Below are 24,638 nucleotides of genomic sequence, written 5' to 3'. Positions count from 1 at the left end.
TGGCTCCCGGCCAGGCACAGGGAGGGGCGAGAGGGGCCACAGCCTCCGTACTGTCCTGGGCTAAGAGTGCCCCAAACGGGGAAGCCCTCGAGGCCAGTTGCTAATGCGCATCTAATATTTCAATCCTTGCTTTCCCAAGTGATAACTAGACACGTGTGAAACCGAATCACATTTCTGTCGCAGCCTGCTGTCCCCAGAGGAGGGCTCAGCTGCAGTCCTGAGGCCGGCAGAAATTGTCCTGGGGGTGCCAGCAGTCACTGCCCCTGCTGCCATGGGCTCTCCACGTGCGGGACACTCCCTCGCACACCCCACAAGTCGCCGAAGCCCAGGTGTCCCCTGAGGTCTTTGCTGGGGAGGGACAGTGCTGGTGGCATGAGCGCGATGGCCAGGCAGAGGCTGGGAACGTGAGGGACACCAGGAGGGAGAAGATATGAAGGGTTTGGGGTGGGGGGGAGCAGGGGCAGCACGGATGAGGCAGGGAGTGAGGTGGTGAGGGGGAGCTGTGCCTGCTCACTGGGGGTGCATTCGGGCAAGGGCATTAGTTCTGGATCTTTGCCCAAACTGAAGTTGCCCAAACCAACAACCCCAGCGGGCAGGCAGCGGGCAGTGGGCCGCTCTGGACCCCCACCCTTCACAGGGGCATCTCCTGGTGCCGCTGCTGCCAGGGGTGCTCAGTGCCCGGTGTGGGGCAGCACCCGTGGGAGATGCACGGGGTTGGGGGGAACCCCGGGACACCCTCGGCCCTGCGAGGGGGGTGGAGGGAGGTGGGTGCTGCGGGGCTGCACACGGGGGGTCACCAGCGATGGGGACAGACTGTCCGCCCGTGCTGCCGGCGGGGGCACCTCCAGGAGGTCTCTCGGTGCCGTGCCGGGCCGTGCCGGTGCTCGGCGCTGCCGTGCACCGAAGGAGGGGCGGGCGAAGCGATTGGCCGCTCCGAAGGCGAGACCCGGCCCCGCCGGGCGGTGGCTACCGGTGACACTCGCCCGCCCGCGCCTCCCGCGGCGGCCGGTGCTGCCCGCGGCTCCGGGACCATGGACCGTCTCAGCGGTAAGGGGGGACGGGGGGGGGACGGGACGGGACGGGACGGGACGGGACGGGACAGGCGTGCGGGTGCGGCTCACCGGATCGATGTGGGACCCTGCCCCCGGGGTGCCTTTGCCCCCCCACCAGCCCTGCGGCAGGGCCAGTTGGGACACAAACTGGTACCAGTTTCCCTTTGCTGGTCAGATGGGTGACAAGCCAGCGGCTTGTAAGCAAGTCTGTGGGGTGTAAGCACTTGTTGGGGGAAATTATGGTCATAGAAAGGGAGGTGGCTGGTGTTTCCAGATGGAGCTGATCGGATCCAGAGAGTTTCCCTAGCTGGGGAAGATGCCGGTGGTCTCGTAAAGCCATGGAGGGCCTGATCCCCACCCTGCTGGGAAGCGGCTGCGTTCCCACATGTGTGTGATTCCTGCCTGCAGCTTGTGGCATCGGGCTCACGTAGCTGTTAGGCTTTGATCTGGGATATGAATAAACCTGCCAGGGCTTTGGGCCAACTTTGCAGAGAAGGTCCTGGCTTTCTGCTGGGGCTGGCAGGTCCCCTGGAGGGAGCAGAGGGAGGCTCGCAGGGGGATTACTGCTCCCTGCAGCTGAACAGTGGCCTGGGGCTGCAGAGGAGGAGCAGGTGGTGACATGGTGTAGCATGGGTGTCCTGGCCCTTGACCGGTCCTTGGAAGTGCTACAGAAGCACCACCCAAAAATGATAACAGGCAGCCAGGGGCTGGGACCACACTAAAGTCCAAGGGTGGTTCAGGCAGTGCTGCATCTGCAGCTCTGGGGCAGCACCAGAAAGACCCAAGGGTCAAGAGTTCCCCTTCCCGATGTAGAAGGATGGGGTGGTGTTTCCGCAGTGGAAACAGGGTTATGAGGAGTTTGACTTTTGGGCTGCAGCTCACGGTGTCAGTGCTCAGAGAGCTATGTCACTGCCCAGCAGCCCAGGAGGGCACAGGGACAGTGACAGGGACAGCCTTCCCCCACGGCTGCAAGCTCACCCTGCCTGCCAGACAGGGTGGCTTTGCTAGCTCTGAAGGAGGGTGCTGTTGCAGGAGGGGGAGTGTTGTCAAACGACATGTGATGCCAGAGCTGTCCTTCAAGGTCCCAGAGGTCCTCACTGATGGGGAGAGCAGAGGGCCTCGGCTTCCCTGTTCTCTTGCTGTGTGAACTGGTGGGAGGCTACCCTGTTTGCATCCTAGCCCACCCCAAAAATCAAACCTGGGACCTCACTGCAGGGGAGGGCAGGGGGTGCCTGGCATGCTGCAGAAACCATCCTGGAGCATCGTGATGACAGGCCCAGCCATGGTGCGGCTGCTTCGCGGGCTGGTCCTGCCAGGGGAGATCCGCTCTGCTGGTTTATCCCTCTCACTGGTGCCCACTGTGCTAGTGGCAGCAGTGCCTGCCTGCTTTGCTTTGAGTGCTTGTAACAAATTGCTGTTGGCACCTGGGTGGCTCTTTGCTAATGTAAACCTCCTCCAGACCCTCCTGCTCATCACCCAGATCCGCTGGATCCCTCTGGGGGCTGTGGCTCGTGAAGGGAAGGTGTCGGGGTCTCACCAGGCTCCTTCCCTAGCGCAAGGGGTGCCGGGTCTGGTGGTGAGTAGGAGTTCTGTGCCCCATTCCCAGCCTCTGCCTGCTATCTGGCAGCCCCTTTCTTCACCTGGAGCTCTGCTCAGCCCCAGTGTGTATCCTCACTTGCTCTTGCTTCATGATCCGTCAGCTTCTTCATCATTTTCCATGCTCCAGCTGAGCCTGCTGCCTTCCCCAGCAGGCTGAGCAGCACTCGGTGCAGGGCTCAGCTCTACACCAGCAGCTAACTGGGGGAATTGGTGCTGCGGGCTGTTTGCGGAGTTGTTTCAGGTTGTGCTAATGGAGAAGTGCATGTGTGTGTGATCTGGGAGGTGATCTGTGCTACGAGCCTTTGCTCTAGCAGGGCTGTGCTTGCACGTGGCTTCTCCTTGTTAGAGACTCTTCCCTGACCTTTTGTGCTACCAGAATTTAGGTCCTGCACCAAACTTATCTGGGGTCTAAATCCAGCAAAGCCAGCAGAGATGTGTCAGGGATAAACTTGGCTCCAGCTTGCCCACAGGAATGGGGAGGCTATGGGGTTGGTGGGAGGGAGCCCAGATCATTCCTGACCTGCCGCCTGCAAGCTGGCAGCAGGAATCCCACCCGCCCCACGCACGTAGCCCAGTGGAAGGGGGTGCGGAGTGGGTGAGAAACACAGATCGGGCCAGCTGTTAGCACGCCAGGCAAGTGCCGAGCTCTCCCCCGCATTGCAGCCATTCCTTCCGCTGGAAACTCAGCTGCCCAGGCCCACCGCCTGTTTATAGCCAGGGAGCGTGCGGGGAAGGGGACTGAGCCCACTGTGTGCTGCCCTGGCCCCACCGTGGTGGGCAAAGTGGCGTGGGAGGGTGGCCCCAGGGATGCTGATGCCAAGCAGAGCAGGGAGGTACTGGAGTTATTTGCCCCTCTGTATCTTCCGATATCCTTCTGTGTGCAACACTGCCCTTAACTGGGGGAAACAGGTCTCGCTGTAGGTGCTGGATCCCTGTTGAAGCCAACCTGACTGCTCCGGAGGGGCACAGACCTGCCCTGCACCTCACGGGTGCCTGCTGTGGCAGGGGCTGCTGGAGCAGGGAAGGAGCGGGCTGGAGCCCTTACTGACTGCTGCAGGATAGTGTGCTCCAGCCAGAGACCCTGGGGACTGTCCTAGCTGCCTGGGCTGTCTGGAAAACCTGCCTCTTTCCTGCATTTGCTCTTGACCTGGAAATGCTGTTTTCTGGTGCAAATGTGCCAAGCTGAGAGGCTGGCGTGCCCTTTGCTGTGGAGCAGCGCTGAGCCTTGATGTGCCTGAAATCCTCTCGCCTGCAGCCGGCGGGCAGTCCTTATCCCAAACCAGGACAACTTTGTTTAAGGTTTTGAAGAAGTTGTCTCATCTCAAACGGTGGGAAGGTTTTTCAGAGGAGGACAGGGAGTGAAAACTGGGCTTGACTCAAGATTTGCCTGTTGTCCAGTAGCCAAATAACTTGCTGGGGACAGGAGATAAGGATTTAGCAGAGTGGAGACTTGAAGTGGTTTCTGGCATCCCAGCCTCATGTCCTAACCCCTTAACCCTTCCCTACACTGGCTACTATCTAGTCTGTCACAGCTAAAGCTCTCCCCTGAGGAACATACATCTCCTCCTGCATATAAGGAACCTTAAAAATAATGGCACAACTGTCAGTCCTGCAAAATATCTATTAAATGTCACTCTTCCAGAGCAAAAGCAGGACAATTGGGTTGGAAGCTTCCCAAGGAGCTCTGCATTGTCTCTGCCAGCCCTGCCCCACTGCCACGCAAACAAGGGGCTGGCACCTCCTGCCAGGGCACCCACGGGATGAATAGAGCAGGTCCTGCCACCCACCGGAAGGGCACCCGTGCAGCCACCAACAGCTTCTCGTCACGCTGCGGCACTAAAAGCGGTGGCATTCAGGGAGCTAGGTCTCTCTGCAGACGCCGCACTGACAATCTGCAGTCTCCACGGTGGGGAAGGATGAAAATAACTTCTTTGGCCCTCCCGCCCCCATGCTCCCCCCATGGCATGACTGCTGCAGCCCCTTCCATTTTTGCTGCTGATATGCCTCTCATCGCATCAAAGGCAAGCTCTTTGGCAGGCAGGGAAAACACTGATGTTTCGTAACAGTTAGGAACGAAAACAGATCTTTGCTGCAAGGGGTTTCCATGCTCAAAATATTTTTTCTTTTTTGAAGTGGGTTTCATGTGCATGTGATCCTGGAAGTGATAGCAGGGAGCTCTGGGAGACGCAGTATGCTCTGATTGCTGGCAATTAGCAGGACGAGTAAGGAGCAGCTTGAAGATTGGCTTTGGATTTCTTCTGGGTTTATTTGAACATTAAACCCACCCAACCTGGTGATGGGGAACAGCCCCTTTTTGGCTCCTTGTCCAGTGGGTTCAGCCTCCCGTTTATGTGGTCCCAGTGTCATCTTACACTTTGGGAAACTGAGGTTGTAGAGGACAGAGCCAGGAATAGAAGTTATGTAGCAACAGGTTTGATAGCTGGTTTTTGTGTCCTGGAGTTTAAAAGCAGATACGGTGAACCAGTCCTGGCACTGACAGAGCCATCGGCAATAACCAGAGCAGTCACATCTTCCCCTTGTGCTCAAGCCTTTCAGCTTTCCCATCGGGATAAACTGGCTTTCCTGCCTCTCCACCCCTGCCCCGCAGGAGTTAAGTGGGTAGGAAATGCTGTCAGCCGTGGCCTTGCCGCTGCACCTGATGCTCCTGGCGGAGCGGGGCAAGGGAAGGAAACGGAAGGGCTGTTCTCAGCTGAGAAAATACGCTTATCCTGCCCTCTGAGGGTCCTCCGGGGCAGCACGGCCCCGGCCCCCAAATGCGGAGACTCTCTGCCATGCCCTGCCTGTCACAGCGCAGGAACATCGCTTTCCTGCAGGGACAGGGCTCAGGTGGCCACTGAGAGGGTCCAAATCCCCTGCCAGGCGGGGGGGACTCCCAGAGCTCCTGGGAATTGCTGCAGTTGGGGCAGGGATGCTAACACAGGAGGCCAGGTGATGGGCACTTGTGTCCCTCCCCCTGACTTTGCAGAGGTATTTCCCCCACAGGGGGTCTGTGGTTTCTCCTCCCACCACCTCTGAAAAGAGCAGTCCACATTGTGCAACGTGACTGACGGCATTTTGGAAAGCGGAGCTGGCTGGCGGCTAATCCACCAGCTCCTTCTTGCAAATCCCACGCCCTCCCTGCCCATACCCTGTCAGGTGAGGGTCCCGTACCCTCCTCTGCTTCTGAAGGTCCAGGCACAACCACCTTGTGTGACTCTTCCTCCTAGAAACACGTGTCAGCCCTGCCAGCCTCCCTGCATCTTGGTCTGGGGGAAGGGGGATGTACAGGACACAGAGAACAACCTTTTGGGAAGCAGAGAGCTTTCCGCCTCTATCAGTGGGGCCAGGGTGGCCATTTTGGAGATTTGGGGGCTGGAGGACCCACCCGGCCCTGGGTGGTAACGTGGCTGATCCTGCCTGGGTGCAGGGCAGTGGGGAGGGCATGTCCGCCAGAGAGCCGTCATCAGCACCGGGGTGCTGAGTCAGCAGACTTCCCACCGCCCAGCCTGCAATTAGCTGTAATTCCTGCTGTCCTGTTGGCTGAGGTTTGGTGGAGATGAAGGGCTACAGAGAGGTGAGAGCTTCAGGTCCCTCCAGCTCCGAGATAACAGCAGGCAGGAAGGAGTGACCCAGCGAGGCTTCCCGGTGCTCTGCCTGCCATGGAGGGTGGTCACAGGAGTGGCCAAATGGCTGTGGCACTGGTCCCGGGGACTCTCCTGGTGCTGGAGGGGAGCCCAGGCCAACCTGCTGCTCCCTGTGCTGTGTAGTTTGTTTGGGAAAGGCCGACACCAAAACTTTGAATGGAGAAAAGACAGTTTATTCTGAATTCTGACTAATCCTAACATCTCCCCTCTGCCTGAAGCTTGTTTTTTATACATTACTCAGCAGGTCTCACCCCTGCCTGACTATTCCTTTAAAGGGCATCTCAAACCTCTCTTTTTCATTCATTATTTAAACATGTTCTCCAGCCAGCAGCCTCTCAGCCCTGCTCCCAGGCTGGCCCCGCAGAGCATCCTGCCACGCACCCACTGAGGCTGCACCGAGTTTTGAAATGTATCCTGGAAGTACTGAATGTGGTCCATGCGTATTTGCAGAGCTAATTGTGTTGATTGGGCTGAGCCGTGGCTGAAAACAACTTGTACCTGAGGTTGGGAGCCCCCCAGGGTTCAGGGCAGAGGGAGGAGGCTGACGGTGCCTTGCCCGCGGACACAAGCAGGGTCACTCAGTGATATCTCACCCAGGTGCTTTTATTTGCTCGACTTCTTGCTGTGCTCAGCACTAAGAGAGGGTAATCCAGAAACACCCCCTCCACTTGTGGGGGCAGCTGCAGCCCCTTCAGGTTAGAGGGTTTGCTTTTGGTGAGCTAAAGTAAACCTCCACAGTCTTCTCCAGGAGGTGGAGAAAGGGCCCCTAAGCTCTCAGCAGCTGGGGGACAGCCCCCGGAGAAGGACTCCTGCAGAATGGGGCACCAGAGGGTCGTTATCTGCCCGGGTCACAGGAGATGTTTGTGGGTGATTTAATCAGCCTGTTAATGATTACCTGCACCGCTTGTGAAGCTGCTGGGAGGAAGGACATCCCTGCAGCCCAGCAAGGGCTGCCCCGGGGGTTTCTTCCAGCAGTGATGCCAGTTCAGAGAGCCTCGGCCTCTCCAATGCTCATGGCTCTGTCAGGGGCTCCCTGGGGAGGTGACACCCCTCTATGAGTCACTGTTCAAGGGGACTGGGATGCCAAGCAGAGCAGGTGGGGTGAGGGTGCTGCAACCCTGAGGGAAGGCTACAGCTCTGGGTGTGTGGTTGCTACCACTGTGGGGCAGATTTTCCACCCACAGCCCTGCTCTCAGTGTGAGTATCACCAGGAGAGCCTCGACCCAGCTTGGGGCTTTGCTGCAGGGCAGCACCCCTCCCTCTGAGAGGCCATGCTGCGAGGGGTGCGCTGCCAGCACGGGGCTGGGTGGGAAGGGAACCACCGTGACCCCCTTGTTCTCCAGGTTCTCCTTTAATCCAGTTATACACAGAAGAGGCTTGACTGGCCCCACAACAGTGAGTGATGGCTTCTGCAGTGTGTGAGCTGGCAGGGGGCGTGAATGTGAGTGATAATCTTTGCCCTTTGCAAGCTCTGTAATTACCCTTCTCTCTATTCAGAACGCCTGTTTTCTAGTTAAAGACTGTGGGGAGGATGTGAAGCTGTCTCTCCTCCAGAAAAGAGTGCACTAGGATGGGGATGTTTGGAGTCTTGTTCCTGTGTCCGATTCCTTTGTGCCTGGCTGGCTGCACTGGGCAGAGCACTAGCCTCAGGTGTGTGCTGTGGCTCCCCTTGCTCTTCCCTTTTTGGGGGGTGCTGAGGACTCTGAGAAACCCGTTCTGCAGAGAGGGCCAGGGTGAAGCAGGAGAGCTTGGGGAGAGCCTGGCTGAGAGGGCAGCTCTGCTGCCTGGCCCCAGGTTGGACTTGCTTCTCGGCCGGTCTCTGCTGGGATGGGTGAGCAGCTGGGAGCGAGGCCATGCGATAAGGTTTTCTGCAGAGCTATTTATACTGGGGAGCTGAGCCACTGCTGGCAAAGCTGGGCCAGACGCAGGGCCCTTTACACAAGAACTGCTGAAAGCAGCTGAGCTGCCTGTACCACTGGAGCTGTGCTAGGAAAGGGGTGACCCCCCCCAAGCTGCTGTCAGCATTGGGATGTGCATCTGCAACAGATGGGGCCACAGACGAAGGAGGCTCAGCAGGCACAGCCAGGGCAGCCTTCTTGCTATTTAACCTCTCTGGTTGCTCATCTCCCCCTCTCCCAGGGCTCGAGCAGGACGGAGGGGCCCTGTGAAGCCTGTGGGCTTCATTGTGTAAGGAGAGAAGCCAGTGGGTGACTGTGCTGGGAGCGAGAGCAGGTGGGGGACCTTCTGCCCCCTCGAGCAAGCAGGTTTCACATTCATGTCCCGGCATTGATTTTCTGAGGTTATCAGCTAAGGATATTAGTTACTGTAAGGTCACAATAATGATATCCCCAGGAGATGTGCATCCCTGCCCTGCCTGCTGCACCCTGGCTTGGCAGGGCATGGAGTGTGTAGTGGGGTGGTGGGGAGGCAACAGGCAGGTGCCAGGAGTTTAGGGGACAAGTCAAAAGGTTTGAGCTCGCCTTGTGCTCCACAATGCTCAGGGATGCTGCAGCACGCAAGCTGGGAGCCGCTGGGGGAGCAGGGATGGCTGCCAGGAACCTGGGGCTAATGGCAAGGGGGTGGGAAGAGGCACTGGCTGGGGTAATTGGAGAGCTGGGAAGGGTTCTGGCTTCTGCGGGCTTCTGGCCACACAGGAGCCAGCCCCAAGCTCTCAGGCTCCTGCTGACATTGTTGGATGCCAAGTCAGAGGTGCTCCCCCCATCCACCCCACTCAAGGAGCCCTTGTTTCCAGGGAGCAGATGATTCATGTCGTTGAGTTACCCCTTAGAAAATCTTCCACTGTTATGGGATGTTGTCAGAGCTCAAGTGTGATCATTGATAGTTGGCTTTTCTCTAAAAGCCCTCAGGGCTGGAGCACACCAAGTTGCTGCCGTGCTGGCAGGAGGAGGTACTTTCCAGGCTGGCATTCCTGGCCCCACCAGACCATCCCAGTGATCCCAGTTTGCCCCACACCCAGCTGGTGATGGCTGGCTGGGAAGCTGAGCCTGGCTGGCAGGGATACCCTGCTTGTCCCTGCCACCTCCCGGGGCCTGTGTGCTGCCCTTCTCCTGCCTGCTTGGCAGGGTGCTCCTCCTGCCCGCACCGGAGGCAGGGTGCAGGCAGGCAGTGGTCTGTCCTCCTGTCTTCTGCACAAAGAAACAATTCTGGGAGCTCCACGCCGCCCCCGCCATGGCACTTCCTTGCCAGCTGTGTGCCTGCCTCCTCATCGGAAAGAAACCTCCCTGGGAATGGGAACAGGAACTGCCCCCAGGAGCTCGGCAAAGAGATCAGGAGGCTGTGGCCTTCCTCAAGGAGCAGCAGTGGGGGAAAGCTGGTCCCGCCGAGCTGGGAAGCAGCATGCGGAGGCTTGCAGGTGGCTCAACATCAGCCCATGGACAGGGCAGAGTGGTTTGTGTGTGCTGCAAGCGGCTCCTCTGGCAATGCTGGGCCTGTTTGTCCCACAGGGTAGGCGACCTGCGGTAGGGCTGGGGTGTCTCCGCTGCTGTCACTGGGTGCTGGCGTAGCCCCCGGCTGTGCCCCTTTCCCTGGCCCACACCCCACCTATTTATGGCATCCCAGGAGCTATAAGTGTTTGTTTACCACTGGTGGCGGCTCTAAGCAGCCCTGCGCAGGCAGGCAGAGCATCCCAGGGCCTTGCCCGCACCGACAGGAAGGATTTATTTTTGCTTGGTTTTTATTTTAGCTACAAACAATGGCTGTTACTCCCAGCATCCGATTTCCCCCCGGCCTGCTTCGCCCCCAGCCTTCACCTGGCGTGGGAGGAAGCATGGCCAGGGGCAGGCAGAGGATGCGGGATGGGGGTCCCCGTGCACCTCCCACTGCAGCAGCCTCAAAGCATTACATTACTGTGAAACATCATGTTCCCTCCCCGGGACTCTCTTTCAGTCTGCAGACCATTTTGCTTGGGGTGACAACTCCACATGCATTGTCTTATCTCTCCTGCTGCAAAAGCTGGGTCTATACACCAGGAAACTCCTGCTTTGGCTTGGCTGGAGCCTCTTCCTCCTCCTCCTCTTCCTCCTCTCTGCAGGTTGCTGGAGCAAGACCTGATTTTTGCTCCCATGACAGAGCAGAGGCCGGGGAGGGGGAGATGGGCTCTGCAGCTGCAGGCTGTGCCCAGACCCTTATCTCCGCACTGTGGAAGCGGGTCCCTGAGGGGGAGAGCACTCGTGGGGTGTAAAAATAGAGCTGGCCTGGGTGCAGAGTGGAGAGAGGTGGCGACATAGCTCCTCTGCCAGCATTGTGCTTGGTGCTGCTTCTAGGGCAGGCTTTAGCAGCAGAGAAAACACTGCCCCATTTTCTTGAAGGGCAGCAGCGTCCTGCCCCAACTCACCCCATCCCAGAAAAAATAACCTGGGTCCTCCCAGCCCAAGTAAGCTAATGCTAAAGCCATCTGCTGCCATGGTTCCTGGCTTTGCCAGGCTCAGAGACCTCACTGACATCTCCCCATCCCACCACAGCAGTGGGACAGGCTGCAAACACGGAGAGAAGTGAGTTTCTAGGAGGGGAGGCTGGCATCGCTCCCTGTCCTGGGATGCGTGTGTCCAAAGCCTGAGCCCATCAAAGCGGTGCAATCCCACAGGATTTTGGTTGCAAGAGAAGCCCCAGAAGAAAGCAGCAAGTGGGAGCCATTTGTCAGCACCAGAGGCGGGCGAGAGGCCGGAGGTGTCCCACGAGCGAGGCGGTGGCGAGGCAGACGGGGACACGAAGTCCCTTTTTGGCTGTGTCACCTGCTCAGCGCCTGCAGCTCTGATGTGCCGCCTTCCCCGCAGGAGCCCTTTGATGTCCTGCCACCGCCTCTGTCCCTGGGCTCCACGGTTTCATGCCGCAGTTGCCAGAGCCCCCACGGGCAGGGTTGTGCACCGACACCAGTGCCCACCCTCGGCACACGAGCCCAGTCCCCTGCCCACCCCGGGGTAACGTGCCTGTCCTTGCTCACCAGGTGACCTTGGGTCAGTCACATCGGCCCTGGCTGCCCTCCACGCAGCAACCCTGTAGCAATCTCTCCTTGCTTCCTGCAGCCAGCCCATTAACCTTATTTAGGTTGGAAGCCTAACGAGTGTAGGAAATTAATTCCTTCCCTTCCTCCGCTCCCCCAGGCAGAGGCTCAGCTCAGCAGGCCCTGTGCCCTCCTGGGATCACAGGCCTCTTTGACTGCTCCCCCCCCCCCGCCCTTGTATTTTGGAGGATGTTTAACAAGGGAGATGGAGGGGACAGCTCAGCTGGGGGGAAACAAAGGCGCCTTCAGTGCTCGCCCCGCGCCGTGCTTCGTGTGCCCCAGCTCAGAGCTGGTGCTTGGGGCATTGCTGATGAGCTCACCCGCCTGCCATGCCGGGTGAGAAACCTCACTTATCGGGCACTCTCATTTCTTGTGTGCAGCAGGGTCTCCTCGCCACACACACCACCTGCTTTGTCACTATTAATAGAAACCGGCTTGCCCTTTTGTCCTCAGCTGGTCCAAAGCCTTGACACAGGAGCTGGTGGTGTGATGGGAGGTGTCCTACACATGGCAGGGGATGGGGATGCTGGGGAGCACCACGGCCTAGGCTTTGGTGTGCTGTGGGAAGCTGATGTAGGGAACGTGCATGGTCCCCATCTCCTCTGTAGGAACTCATGGCATCTTGCTTTTTGTCCCAGCTGCTTCCTTGCTGGTCCACTGGTCCCCTGCCCCACCAAGTCCTTCAGGGGAGGTTGTCTCACCTGGTCTGGAGACCACCACCACATTGCTGAGCAGGAGGCTGCTCCCATCCTGCCTGTGCAGCGCTCTGCAAACATCCCAGGGAGGATCTGCCCCTCTTCCCTCCCTTCCTGCCTCTGCAGAGGGGCAAGGAGAGGGCCATGGGAGCCAAGTGCTTACCCTCACTCATCACACACATGAGGCTCTCACATGGCTGAAGCAGGTCCCCTCCCCAGGAGGTGTGTGCTGGAGGGGAGCAGTGAGCAAAGCATCAGCAGGACCTGGGTCCTCTGGCTGCCTGTCTGCTGTGGGGTGTTTTTTCAGCTCAAGGAGTAGGAGCCCTGTGGTTGCCCCCTCCTTCCCTGTGGGCTGGGAGATGCTGCCATCTCCCTAGACTTGCTTGCTCCTCCTGGAGCTGTGCTGAGGCTTCTTCCCCTGCCTGGGGACTACCTGTCCTGGTTTGGCCTGCCCACAGGAGACGGGCTCTGGCAAAGCTGCTCTTACTGAAAGGGCTGAGGCTGCTGTTTAGCTTGGCACTGGGGAGGGAGGAGGAAGCAGAAGGTCTGTGGAGATAGAAGCCCATCGGCCAGGGCGGCAGGAAGAGATTTGTGAGCCGCATCCTGCCTCGCGTCCTAGGGAGGCGGCGATTTGGGGCCAGGCATGCTGCCTCCTTGCCCAGGGGCTCATCTTGGCCGGGCACTGATCCACATCAACCCACTCATGTTGGGATCCCCTTCAGCTGAAAACTTTTGAAACAGCAGTTGGTTTTACTGTGCTGTCCCTGCTTTGGGCAGCAGTGCCCGCCTGCTTCCCGCAGGTCCTGGGAGACTTGCTCCAGGCCGTGGCTCACAGGGGTGGAAGGTGAGCACTCACAATCCTGGGTCAAACCTGTAGCAGCCCAGTTTTTGATGGGTGTTGGGCAGAGTGGATGTGGTGTTTGGATAGGGCCCAGCAGAAGCTCATTAAAGAACATGAATAACGAGGATCCCATCAGCCGAAGCAGTGCAGCATCCTGCCTTTCCCCTGGGAAATACGCCCCATGCCAGCCCTTGCTGCTGCCCAGCTCCGCTCTGCCAGGGCTGTAGGGGCAGACTGGGGATGGGTACAGCCTAGGCAGGGTGTCCCCAGCGCTCCATGCTGCCAGGGCACATGCTCTCCCCTCCTTGCAAACCCCCCCCATCAGTCAGCATGTCCCAGCTGCCTCTGTGGTCACCTCTGGCCTCTCCTCCTGTCCCTGGAGACCCAAAGCCAGCTGCACACTGCCCCAGCTGTGCTGCCATGACTTTTGGTTGCTGCAAGAGAAGGGATCCTGTTCATGCTTGAAGAAACAGAAGCTTTTTTTTTCCGCCCTCTGTAGCCTTCAGAGCTGCAGGTTTGCTGGTGTCCCTGGGCCTGGCCTCTCCAATGCAGGCCATCTCCCGCAGGCACTGGACCCTGCAGGAGCTACCCTGGGTGCCAGTAGAGCTGGGTGGGTGCGTGGTCCCAGGTAAAACAGGAGCTTGGCTTTGGATCCAGCTCAGTTTTGTCTTATAGGAGGATAAGGTACAGGGATGAAGATGTCAGTGCATGCGCAGAATTGGGGGTGGGGGAGCTCATGAGAGATTTGGATTCCAGAGCTCACCTTGTTCAAGTCCTCCCCATCCTTCCCATCCCTGGCCAACACATTTTCCCAAAACTGTGGGTCAGGTGTTGCCAGCACCATAAATACTGCTTTCAGTGATGAATTTTTTTTGTAGCCCTGCTCTGGTATGCAAATACCCAAGTGTTTTCTGGAGCCTTGCTGCATGGGTAAACCCACAGCTGCAGCGTGCTTTTGCTTCACAAAAACCAGCCCATGAATCACCACATCAAAGAGAAAACCCGCAATTTTATGTGTTGCGCCTGTGATGGTGATTTGCAGTGAATTCTCTTTTCCTGCTTTTTCTTGGGCTCTCCCTATCTCCCCTGCCTGGTTCTGTCTGCCGGGCTGATACTGTGTTCAGGGGCAGCAACAGCCAGGAGCTGGTGGGTACTGGGATCCCACATACTGGAAAGCCAATGAGCAGTGGCTTCTGGTGTGGTTCCTCTTTGCCAAGATTTCAGCTGCTCTGACCCTCTTGGCTGCCTCTGGGGCTGCATGGGTTGGTGTTGGACTGAGGCTCAGCTAACACAGAGCCGGGTGGGGAGAGCCCCTCCTGTGCTGCAGTCTCCGTCCCCTCCCCGGGCACCTTTCAGGTGCCTGTGTGGGGCAGGGACTGTCCCTTGAGGCAGTGACTCCGTGCCTGGAGGGAAGAGTGGGCTAGCCTTGGAGCAATGTGGATGAGCTGGGATGATGCAGGCGAGGAGTGACAGCAGGGCAGAGGAGATGCTGGTGGTGAGTGTGGGGAGGAAGGCTCTAGCCTGTGTATGGGGACCCTGTGAAGGTGGCACTGGGCTGGGTGGTCACAGGTGGTCTGGGCACAGCAGGGGAACATGAATGTCCCCCAGCAGGCAAGGGGTGGGAGGACATCTCCTTGGGTGGCATTACCAGGTGGCTCTGGAGCTGGCATTTGGGTTTCCTCTCCTTCCTTCCTTCTCTCCGCCACCACCCAGCGTCCGTCACAGCGAGGGGCCACCAGAAGCAATGACACACTGTCGGGAAAACAAAGGTGTAGTTTTATCTGCGTGGAAAAATATGTGTGCTGAGCCCTTTGATAGCGGTCCAGTAGCCCTGCAGAGCTGGTGTTTCCATTCGTGGGCTCAGCAGGCTTCATCCCAGCGTCTGCGTGCAGATGGAAGAGCTTGTGCAGGGAAGGAGCACGTATGCACTTAGCAAACACTGCCTGAGCTGTGCTGGGCCAGCTGGGAAAGACCCTTACCTTGGGGTCTTCCACACATTTCAGCCCCTTCTGCCTTGTCATAACCTCAGCACCCCAATGGCACCTTGGCTGATGGGCTTTTTCCTGTTCTCTCCAGTGCTGGACCAGCTCCTACCAGAGCTCAGTGTCTTGCTCAAGCTGCTGGACCACGAGTACCTGAGTGCCACCACACAGGAGAAGAAGCTGGCTGTCTCCACCATCCTGCAGAAGCTGCAGCCACCCGCAGGTCTGTGTCTTGCCCCTGCAGTGCCTGCTGGCTGTCCACAGGGTCAGTGGGTGTCCCCAGCAGCTGCCCTGGGCCAAAACCCCAGTGGGGTAGGGAAAACCATCTGCAGGGCAGGGATGAGCTGCCCAGCGTCCAGCATCTGCTCAGCGCTCTCAGGGCATTTTGATCCCCACTCTCTCTTCCTAGCTTCTCCCCGCCCCGAGTGCAGGGGCTGGCGTCAGCCCTGCGGTGGCTGCAGGGGGGCTGCTCCCTGCGGAAACGCCACTTCGCAGAGCTCTTCCTGCCACCGGTTTCTGCTGAGCGCAGGGGTTTCCGCGGGAAGGCCAGGAGGGCCATGCACCTGGGGCTTCACAGCCTTCCCACCTTCCTGCCCTCCTGGGCGGGGGGCAGCAGCATCCCTGGGGGCTCCTCCGCTCCCCAGGTGCTGCTCTGGAGGAGTGTCCCTTGGCACGGTGGGGTGAGCTGGTGTCCTTGGGTTGGTGTTTGTGGGGAGCAGGGGTGCCGGTGCTTGCCCCGGCCACCCTGCCCATCCCCGGGCTGAGAGCATCCCCCTTGCTCCCAGGGAAGGACGTGGATTACATGTACGTCAACACAGCGTCCCTGAGCAATGGAACCAGCTTCGTGGAGTCTCTCTTCGAGGAGTTTGGTACGTGCAGCTGACCCAGAGTGATGCCCTGGGGGTCATACTGAGTGGGTGCAGTGCTGGCCCTGGGGCCCCCACTGACAGCAGGGGTTCTTGGGGCACGCTGGGGAAGGATAGTGAAAGCTGTATCCTTGTGTCCATGGTGGGCTTCATCACCCTGGGTGCGTGCTCCTGCTCACCTGTAGCTGTCTGGGGGCTGGGAGTCCACGCACCAGCTGTGTTTACCAGCAATCCCATCTCCCAGCACCTTCCCAGAGAAGGGCCATGGGTGCTTGCCTTGGGGCTCCCTGAAGGCCATGGCTGAGGAGGCCAGCTCTGGGGTTTCCTGCTCCCTTCACCCTCTCCGCTTACCCCCCCGGGCAGACTGTGACCTGCGGGACCTCCAGGACATGCAGGAGGAGGAGGGGGACACCAGCGATGGCATTGGCTTGGAGCTGGCGAGGAGCCAGACAGCAAAAACTGTAAGTCCCTGAACGCCTAGCTGTGAGGTCTGCTCTGCACCCGCACGGGGAGGTGGCAGTGGCTGGGGCTAGGACCCCCTCCTGTCCCCTGCCACCACAGTAGCTGCTGGAACTCATGACCCTCTCCACTGCCTGGCTAATGCCGGGGGTGTTTCTGCTGTAGGTTCCTGTGGACCCTGCTCCGCCACTGCCCACCACTCCCCCGCCTGAGGATTACTATGAGGAAGCCCTGCCCCTGGGCCCCGGCAAGGCCCCCGAGTACATCACCTCCCGCAGTGAGTCCCGCTCCATGCTGGGGCGGCAGGAGGGTGGGGGGAATCCCACAGGCTGCCTGCTGCACCCCCTGCCTGCCTGCCCACCTGGCAAAGCTGGCAGCCCTCGACAGGCATGATGGTTCATCCTCGGGAAGAAAACATTGCTGCTCCAACCAGCATCGCTCCTGTTCCAACTCCCTTCCCATCCCGCTGTGCTATTATTGCAAGGAGTTGTTTGCTACGGCTCAGCCGAGAAGGGTGTGATGGGGGGGGGGTGTGGAGCCACGTGGGGACCGATGCTGAGATGCCCTGGGAGGAGGTGCTTTGCTCTGCCCCAACTCGTAGGCTCGCTGCTTGGAGCATCCTTGGGGGGAAACCAGGTGTAACAGCCCCAGCTACCCTCTGCTTCCTCCACAGACAGCTCCAGCCCCCCCAACTCCATTGAGGATGGCTATTACGAGGATGCAGACAGCAACTACCCCGTCACCAGGATGAACGGGGAGCAAAAAAACTCCTGTAAGTATCTGGGTGCCCTCACCAGGGAGAGCTTCGGCAATGTCCAGCCTCAAGGCTTGAGGCTGGGCTGGGGGACAGTGGGGTTGAGGCTGTAGGAGGATGTCTTTTGTGTCAGAGGCTGCTGGGCAAAAATCAAGGAGCGAGGAGTGCTCTTTGTCATGGAAGCCAGAGCCCTCATGGTGCGGAAGGGATGTAATCGGTGCCATGTCTGCCATCACTGTGGGAAAGAGGTGTCCCTGCCTATGCAGCTCTCATGCCCTGCATGAGTTGCCTCTGGCACGGCAGAGAATGGCCAGGGCAGGGACACCACTGCAGAGCCCAGCTCCTCCGTGCCCTACGTGGGCGGTGTGGGGCAGAGGGCCAGCTCGTGATCCTCTGTTGCAGGTAGGTTTAATACAGACTTTCAAAGTTTGAGCCTTGCAAAGAAATAAGCCAGCCTAGGGGTTTGGATAGATGCACCTGGGACTGGAGTTTGGCCCATGAGCATCCTGCCTGGTTTGGAAGGGAAATGGAGATGGTTGGGGTCAAAACACTGCTGTTTTCAGAGGATGACATGGAGCCCATCCATCCCTGCACCCAGCCCAAGGCTGTGCCGGAGCCTGTCGGGCACGGGGAGCCCTGGCAGTGTGCGAGCATGCCTGGCAGGCAGGACCCTGGGGTGCCATTTGGGGTGACTCGCCCACTTCCTTCCAGACAATGACTCGGATGCGATGAGCAGCTCTTACGAGTCATATGACGAGGAGGAGGAGGAGGGGAAGGGCCAGCAACTGACACACCAGTGGCCGTCAGAGGAAGCCTCCATGAACCTGGTGAAGGATTGCAGGATTTGTGCTTTCCTGTTGCGCAAGAAGCGCTTCGGACAGTGGGCCAAGCAGCTCACCATCATACGGGACAACAAACTGCTGGTGAGCCCAGAGCTGGTGGGGAACAGAAACCCGGTGGTGGGTTATGAGGATGGTTGGGTCCAAGCTGAAGAAAAATAGCACTATCCAAGCCAAGACCCTGCCCCAAGGGTGCCACTGCCCTGCAGGACATGCAGAGGCTGCTCTCGCTTCCCTTGCAAGTGAATGGAGGGCTCCCCTTTTTTGGGACCCCATGGAATGAGAGGGCACCCTGCAGCCCTCCGCTGCCGAGGCTTTTGCAGAGACTGAGCCACCTCCATCTGTGCCACCTGTGAGGGACCCCAAGAGGGACCCCGGCCCTGCCCGGCATGGCAGTGGGACAGGCAGGTTTTGGCTGAGCCCTGAGCAGTTCCCTTCACTTCCCCTAGTGCTACAAAAGCTCCAAGGACCGGCAGCCACACATGGAGGTGCCCCTGGGCCCCTGCAACGTCATCTACGTCCCCAAGGATGGGCGGCGCAAGAAGCACGAGCTGCGGTTCTCGCTGCCGGGGGCTGAGGCGCTGGTGCTGGCTGTGCAGAGCAAGGAGCAGGCTGAGGAGTGGCTGAAGGTACCACGGCTACCTCCCGCTTCGCTTGGGGTCCCAACGCTCTCCTTGGCATCCTCCCTCACTGAGGCGGGGAGGAGGCTTCCCTGGGAAAGGTCTTACACCCCTGGAAGGGGAAGGGGGCTTTGCTTCTGTCTCTTATCAGCTGAGGGGGGGCTGGCCAGCTGCTTCCCAGGGTCTGGGCGTCTCCGGCACTGATAGTCCCCGCGGGGTGGGGATGTTTGCTCTCCCCCTCCTCTTCCCCATGGCCTTTTCCTGCCTTTGTTCAGGGGCGGGAGGCGGGGGCTGCGGGGAAAGGGCCACGGGTGGGAAAGGAGCCTCTGTGCACATCACAAACCCAGCTGTTACCCCAAATGTGGGAGAACGGGGTTATTTTACACATCCGGGGCAAGCCACACTGTGCCTGCCCATAAAATGGGGGGTCATGAGCTGTCCTGTGCTGGCAGGATGACTGTGCGACTTGGCACCCAAGTCCCCCACCTGAGATTTCCAAAATCTATGACAAAATCTGCAAAACTAGTTGCAGTTTTGAAGGGTCCAAGGTGTATGCAATCCCCCAGGCAAGCCCCGAGCACAGCTTGCTGTCCTGTCCTGCAGAGACCAGGACCCCTCTCCCCATGGTTCAGCCCTGCTCTGGCAGTGAAACAGGAGTGTGCTGAGCCAGGGAGAGTAGCCCTGGCCCTTGGGTCTGGTTTGAGCGGCTGCTGGGGGCTGTCTCCACAGGTGATAAAGGAAGCCAGCAGTCCAGCAGCAGGTGGGATCGAAGCCCCCACCTCCCCTGTATTGCCGTGCAAGATGGACCTGGATAAGGTGATGGTTTCTAACTGCCCTGCTGAGGTGCTGCTGGGGCTGCTGCAGCCGAGCCTGGGGAACGTGGGGTTGGGGGAGCACTGAGCTTCTGGTGCTGCACGAGAAGTCCTTCCCATCCTCGCAGCAGCTGTGGGGGCTTATGGGTCTCCCCGCTACTGGAGAAGGGGAAAGGGGCTCCCCTGGCACCAGGGGACATCCCAGCCCTGTGCGGGAGAGAGGAATGGCCGATAGTGGCCATTGCTGGGGGCTGCGCTGGGGGACACTGCTGACAGGGTGCCTGTCCTCTCCCCCCACAGCGGCTGTCGCAGGAGAAGCACACCTCTGACTCAGACAGCGTGGCAACGGGTGAGACGGGTTCCCCAGCAGCCCGCAGAGAGCCTGGCGAGCACGGTACAGTCCCTGCCCCCAGCCAGGCGGGCAGTCCCCCCCACTGGAGCTGCTGGCTGTGCACACCACAGCTGGGGAGCATCCTCTCCCGGTGAGGGGGGATGCCGTGACATGCACTGGGGGCACACAGCTACCCTGTTCTCCTTCCAGGGAAAGGCAAAAAGAGTGGCTTGGCTGACCTGAAGGGCTCGATGAGCCGGGCAGCAGGGAAGAAGATCACCAGGATCATCAGCTTCTCCAAGAAGAAGCCTTCCCCCGAGGACACACAGACCTCCTCCACCGAGGAGGACATCCCCTGCTGTGGTTCGTGCGGGCCAGGGGCTCAGACGGGGCTCAGCTCATGCAGGGCTGGGAGCGGTGGGGAGCTGGCATCCTTCCCTCCAGCCTGGCTGTATGGGGGGTGGTGGGGTGGGGGCAAGCTCTTTGAGCTGCTGGAGGGCTGAGACTGCCTCAGGCTACAAAATGGTGCCCAGTCCCAGCTCTGCAAATTCCTGTGGTGCATGGGGAAGGGGCATGAAGTCACCTGTATCCCAGAAAACAAGCTTGGGTGACTGTGTAGCACTGAGCTGGCATCTCGCCTGGGCCCAGGGTGTCCCAGCTGGCTCTCTGTGGGGAAACTGAGGCACAGAAGGGCCAAATGAGTAGGGAGCCATGCCATAACCTTAATAAAACCAGCCATGTCTTATTAAAGCCTGCCCGGGGTCCAGCCGAGCAGGCACTGAGACTCTTCCCTTGGTCCTGCTACCCCTCAGGCTACCTCAGCGTCCTGGTTAACCAGTGCTGGAAGGAGCGCTGGTGTCGCCTGAAGGGCAACACCCTCTACTTCCACAAGGACCGCACTGACCTGCGGACTCATGTGAATGCCATCGTCCTCCGGGGCTGTGAGGTGGTCCCAGGGCTGGGCCCCAAACACCCCTTCGCCTTCCGCATCCTTCGCAACGGGCAGGAGGTGGCTGCGCTGGAGGTGAGCAGGCAGTGGGGTGGACAGGGTGTGCCGGTCCTGTGAGGACGGGGTTGTCAAGCTGGTGGAGCATCTCCTGTGATGATCAACACTTACATGCAAGCAGTGCCTTTTTTTCCCCTTCCCTGCACATTAAGGAAGCCCAGGGCATCACTGGGGTGAGCCAGGGGCAGCTGTGGAGGTATTTGCAGGCTGGAGGCAGGGAGGAGGCTGGCAGGGCTGAAGCACACAGGTTGTAGGAGGTGGCTGGGGGTTTGGGACTGGGACCTCCTGCATGTGCCTGTGTACTTTCTCTTGAACACTCCTAAGTCTTGCACACACACTTCGTGTTGGAGGGCCCTTCCCCACAGCAGAGCTTTGTGTCAGGAGGCAGGAGCGAGGGCGAGGGGCCAGGAGCTGGGCATGAACCCCAACCCTTTCTCTCTCCTGCAGGCAAGCTGCTCTGAAGACCTGGGCCGCTGGCTGGGTCTCCTCTTGGTGGAGACGGGCTCGCAGACGGCACCGGAGGCCTTGCACTATGACTACGTGGACGTGGAGACGATTGCCAACATAGTGACAGCTGTGAGGCACTCCTACCTGTAAGGCTGTCCTCCTGCTGTGCCACAGGCTGGGGAGGGGCTATGCTGGGGGCAGAGCATTGGGCTGGGCATGGAGATCCTCTGTCTGCTCCCTAGAAAAGGCATGGACTGGGACACAGTTTGTGCTGTGATCTCAGGGAGAGCCAGTGTTCCAGGGGTTGGTCACTCCTGAAGCAGGGCAGTTTTCCTTGGGCAGGATGGAAAGTGGAAGGTGTTTCATCAATGCTGACTCAAGGGATACACATGGTAGAGTAGGGTAGAGTGCCTGTGAGTGAAGCTGGGAGAGCAATGCAGGAAGCTCTCTGAGATGGAAGGGTTCATGGAGGGGCTGGCAAGGATGTCCTGGAAAGGAAGACCCCATCTCTCCTCCTGCAGGTGGGCCAGCTCTTCCCAGGATCACCGGCCAGACTCCTCCCGTGTGGTGTACGATGACGTCCCCTATGAGAAGGTTCAGGTGAGCGTGGCTCCATGGCTGAGCTACAGAAGATTCCCCAGGGAGCCTTGGCCAGGCCTGGCAGGTGTTTCAGCACTCTCTCCCTCCCATCCCTGCCACAGGCTGAGGAGGAGCCAGGGCGGCCAGCAGGAGCCCAGGTGAAGCGCCATGCCTCCTCCTGCAGCGAGAAGTCACGGCGGGTGGACCCACAAGTGAAAGTGAAGAGGCACGCGTCGAGTGAGTGGCGGCCCGTAGCTGCAAACCTCGCGGGGGGGACCCTGGCCAGTGCAGGAGGACGCTGTTTCCCCAAGGGGGTCTGCAGCCAGGCTGGGGCTGGCCGGCTCCGGCACACGGGTGATGGTTTGGCTGTGCCAGCTCAGCCGGACTGCACGTGGCATCAGTGCAGCCAGGGCCAAGCCTTCATGACGGGCTCTCCTTGTGCATGCAGATGCCAACCAGTACAGGTACGGGAAGAACCGGGCCGAGGAGGATGCCAGGCGATTTCTGACAGAGAAGGAGAAGCTGGAGAAGGAGAAAGCATCAATCCGCAGTGAGCTGGTGTTGCTGCGGAAAGAGAAGCGAGAGCTGCGAGAAGCCATGAAGGGCAGCACAGGTAGGTTGGTGCTGTCTGAGCACTGTGGCTGCTCAAAGACACTCGGGTAGAGGGGGGAGGCTGCAGAGCTGGGGTGGGATGGGGACGCTGGGCTGGTGGTGGCATTGTGGCTGTGAGCCAGGCTGGCTGCAGCATGCTGCTGGACTGGCAGCCCCATCTAGCGTCCCTGTCCAGAAGGATGGTTGGCTTCTCCACCCCCACAGCCTCATCCCCAGACAAAGGTGCTGAGCTGGGTGTGCTTGTGCAAGCAGGGACGAAGCTGCAGGACCTGGAGCAGCGGGTGGCAGTGCTGGAGGAGCAGTGCCGGGAAAAGGAGGAGTGCCGCGTCGACCTGGAGCTCAAGCTGACTGAAGTGAAGGAGCAGCTGAAGCAGTCGCTGGCGGGAGGGCCAGCCCTGGGGCTGGCTGTGACCAGCAAGGCTGAGAATGCGGTACGCATCCCTTCTTCCTCACTCTTGCAGCTATGGCTTCCCCCAGTGACGGTGCTTGGGGTGGCAGGGGGAGAAGGGACATTCCTGCTGCTTTGTCCCATTGTGGACAGAGGTGGGAAGCAAAGCGTCAATTAGATTTGGCCACAGAAGTTTTGACCTCCTTACGGTCTGTGCTTTTTTTCCTGGCTGTCCTTGCTTCCTGGGTCTCCTAAATCCTCCTCCTTCTTTCTTACCCTTTTCCACAGGAAGCTACGAACAAGCCAAACGGGAGTTCCCCTGAGCACTTGGTCCCTGTTAACTGTGCAGCTGAACTGAGGAAAAGAAGTCCCTCCATCCTCCCTGCCAACAAGGGAAACGTGCTGCGGAAGGCCAAGGTCCTGCTTTGCTTCCCCTCTCCTGCCTGTCCCCACAGGAAATCTCATCCTTCATCCTGTCCCCCTTCCTTGACTGTAAAATTTGGGTCTGGTGATGCACTTTTCCCAAAAGCAGGGTCTCCTGCAACCAGGCTGGTCCAGCTTAGCGACACTCACTGCTGGCATGAGCCCGGCTTGCAGGGAGACCTGAAAGGTGTGGGCCTGGGTGGGCAGGGGAGAGAGCATCATCTCTATGATGACCGGGGCAGCAGTGACCCCAGGCTTTGAAGATGCTGGGGTGGTCCAAAGCTCCTAGTAGGGACGGCTCAGTGCTCACTTCTCCAGCGATGTCTCCTCATCCCCCACTTTTCTTCCTTTCTGTGCAGGAGTGGGAAAAGAAGCAGACTTAAGCTGGGCTGTGGGAACGACTGCCAAGCCCCCGCCGGACACTGGGGCTCATGAAGGAGCTACAAGCCCCCTTTCTCCGAGGCACCAGGAGGGTGCTGGGAAGGCATGCGGGGGGAGATGCCCTCCCATGGCCCACCACTGTGGCACCATCTGCCTCGTGGGCAACACTATAAACCATGGGGAAGGGAGTGGGAGGGGGATTTGGGAGGAGGGTGGGGAAGGGGAGTCCTTCGTGGATCAGAATCACATACTACCAGGAAACCCATCTCTGGGGGGAGCCTCCCATGGGGCCAGGAGTTCGACGCAAGGTGTGTGTGCCCATGGTGGTGTATAAGGAAGGAGGGGAGAGCCCGGGGACTGGCAGCCGGTGCTGCCCGGCAGGCATTCTGATTTATCAGGATCAGTGTGTGCCACCCTGGGGACACAGGAGGCCAGGCTAACACTTTCCAAAGCGACCACGGACTTGTTGGGTTTTTTTGGCCCCCTCGGTGTTGGACTTCATGAGCTGCTCAGGACCAGACACTTCGGAGACACCGATCATTAGCCCTGCTCACTGCTCCCAGCTCCGCAGGGTCTCATCTCAGGGTTCCTCATGTCTTGAGCTCGCTGTGCCTCAACCAAGTGCCTTTGTCCAATATTTACTTCTTGTCCTCCAGGCAGTAAGGGTGAGAGCACACTGGCTTCCCTTGGGAATGAACGAAGCTCAAGTGTCAGCATTTGAAAGCAAATTAACAGCGGATACCTTTCAACCTTGCTAAATAGCTTAGAAGTGCTTCAAAGGGCTGAGGCTGGAGGCAGCCCAGCTCTCTCTGCCCTAGCCCCATGTCAGCTTTTGGGAAAGAAGGGAAAAGGACAGGGTTGTCTCCTGGCCAACAGTGCATTCACACTATTGCTACTGCAGTCAGACACAGTTTGCCAAGGCATGTGGTCAAAATGGCGCAGAGGGAAGTTTAAAAATTAAAAAAAAAAAAAAAAGGTGCTTTCAAATGAGGAGACTGGAACAGAAAAGAGAAAGAGGAAGGTTTTAGCACAGGCAGAAACAAGGGACAGGAATAAAAAGGAAAGGCCCGGTCTTTTGTGCCAGGAACAAGGGAGCAGGCCCATCACCCACTCATGCTAATGACTGTCACAATTAACCTTTGGAGCTCGTTCTTTCAAAGCCCTCTTGTTAGTAACTAGATAAGCAGCTTTTAATAAAACACTGGCACTGTCATGCCCCTTCCTCTGGCTGTAGGGAGCACGGTGGGTAGACTACTCCTGCTCACAGTGAAATGGGCCAGGGCGGGTG

General features: G+C 59.0%; 1 protein-coding gene across 3 annotated transcripts; it reads left to right on the top strand.

Annotated features, from left to right (window-relative positions):
• Positions 1-994: 994 nt before the first annotated feature.
• AFAP1L1 (actin filament associated protein 1 like 1) lies at positions 995-24,563 on the top strand. Of its 3 annotated transcripts, none has more exons than XM_074883338.1 (19): positions 995-1,047; positions 14,928-15,056; positions 15,619-15,702; positions 16,063-16,160; positions 16,324-16,435; positions 16,832-16,930; positions 17,624-17,835; positions 18,201-18,380; positions 19,101-19,187; positions 19,484-19,577; positions 19,725-19,877; positions 20,327-20,538; positions 20,968-21,113; positions 21,489-21,567; positions 21,669-21,783; positions 21,995-22,159; positions 22,411-22,589; positions 22,835-22,963; positions 23,329-24,563. In XM_074883338.1, the coding sequence occupies exons 1-19, from the start codon at positions 1,032-1,034 to the stop codon at positions 23,350-23,352; spliced, it is 2,313 nt and encodes a 770-aa protein (XP_074739439.1). In that variant the 5' UTR covers positions 995-1,031; the 3' UTR covers positions 23,353-24,563. The 3 variants fall into 3 exon arrangements, with proteins under 3 accessions (XP_074739439.1, XP_074739438.1, XP_074739437.1); XM_074883337.1 differs by having other exon boundaries at positions 22,408-22,589; XM_074883336.1 differs by having other exon boundaries at positions 22,363-22,589.
• The last annotated feature ends 75 nt before the right edge of the window (positions 24,564-24,638 follow it).

This window comes from Strix uralensis, chromosome 14, assembly GCF_047716275.1.
Source record: "Strix uralensis isolate ZFMK-TIS-50842 chromosome 14, bStrUra1, whole genome shotgun sequence".
In the NCBI taxonomy this organism is placed as follows: domain Eukaryota; kingdom Metazoa; phylum Chordata; class Aves; order Strigiformes; family Strigidae; genus Strix; species Strix uralensis.
Note: the sequence above shows the minus strand (reverse complement) of the source record. Positions and strands in the feature narration are given on the sequence as shown.

Coding starts and splice junctions, on each gene's coding strand:
- AFAP1L1 (XM_074883336.1), top strand. Junction 17,836..18,200: donor TACGGGACAACAAACTGCTG/GTGAGCCCAGAG, acceptor CACTTCCCCTAG/TGCTACAAAAGCTCCAAGGA. Junction 19,878..20,326: donor GGAGGACATCCCCTGCTGTG/GTTCGTGCGGGC, acceptor GCTACCCCTCAG/GCTACCTCAGCGTCCTGGTT.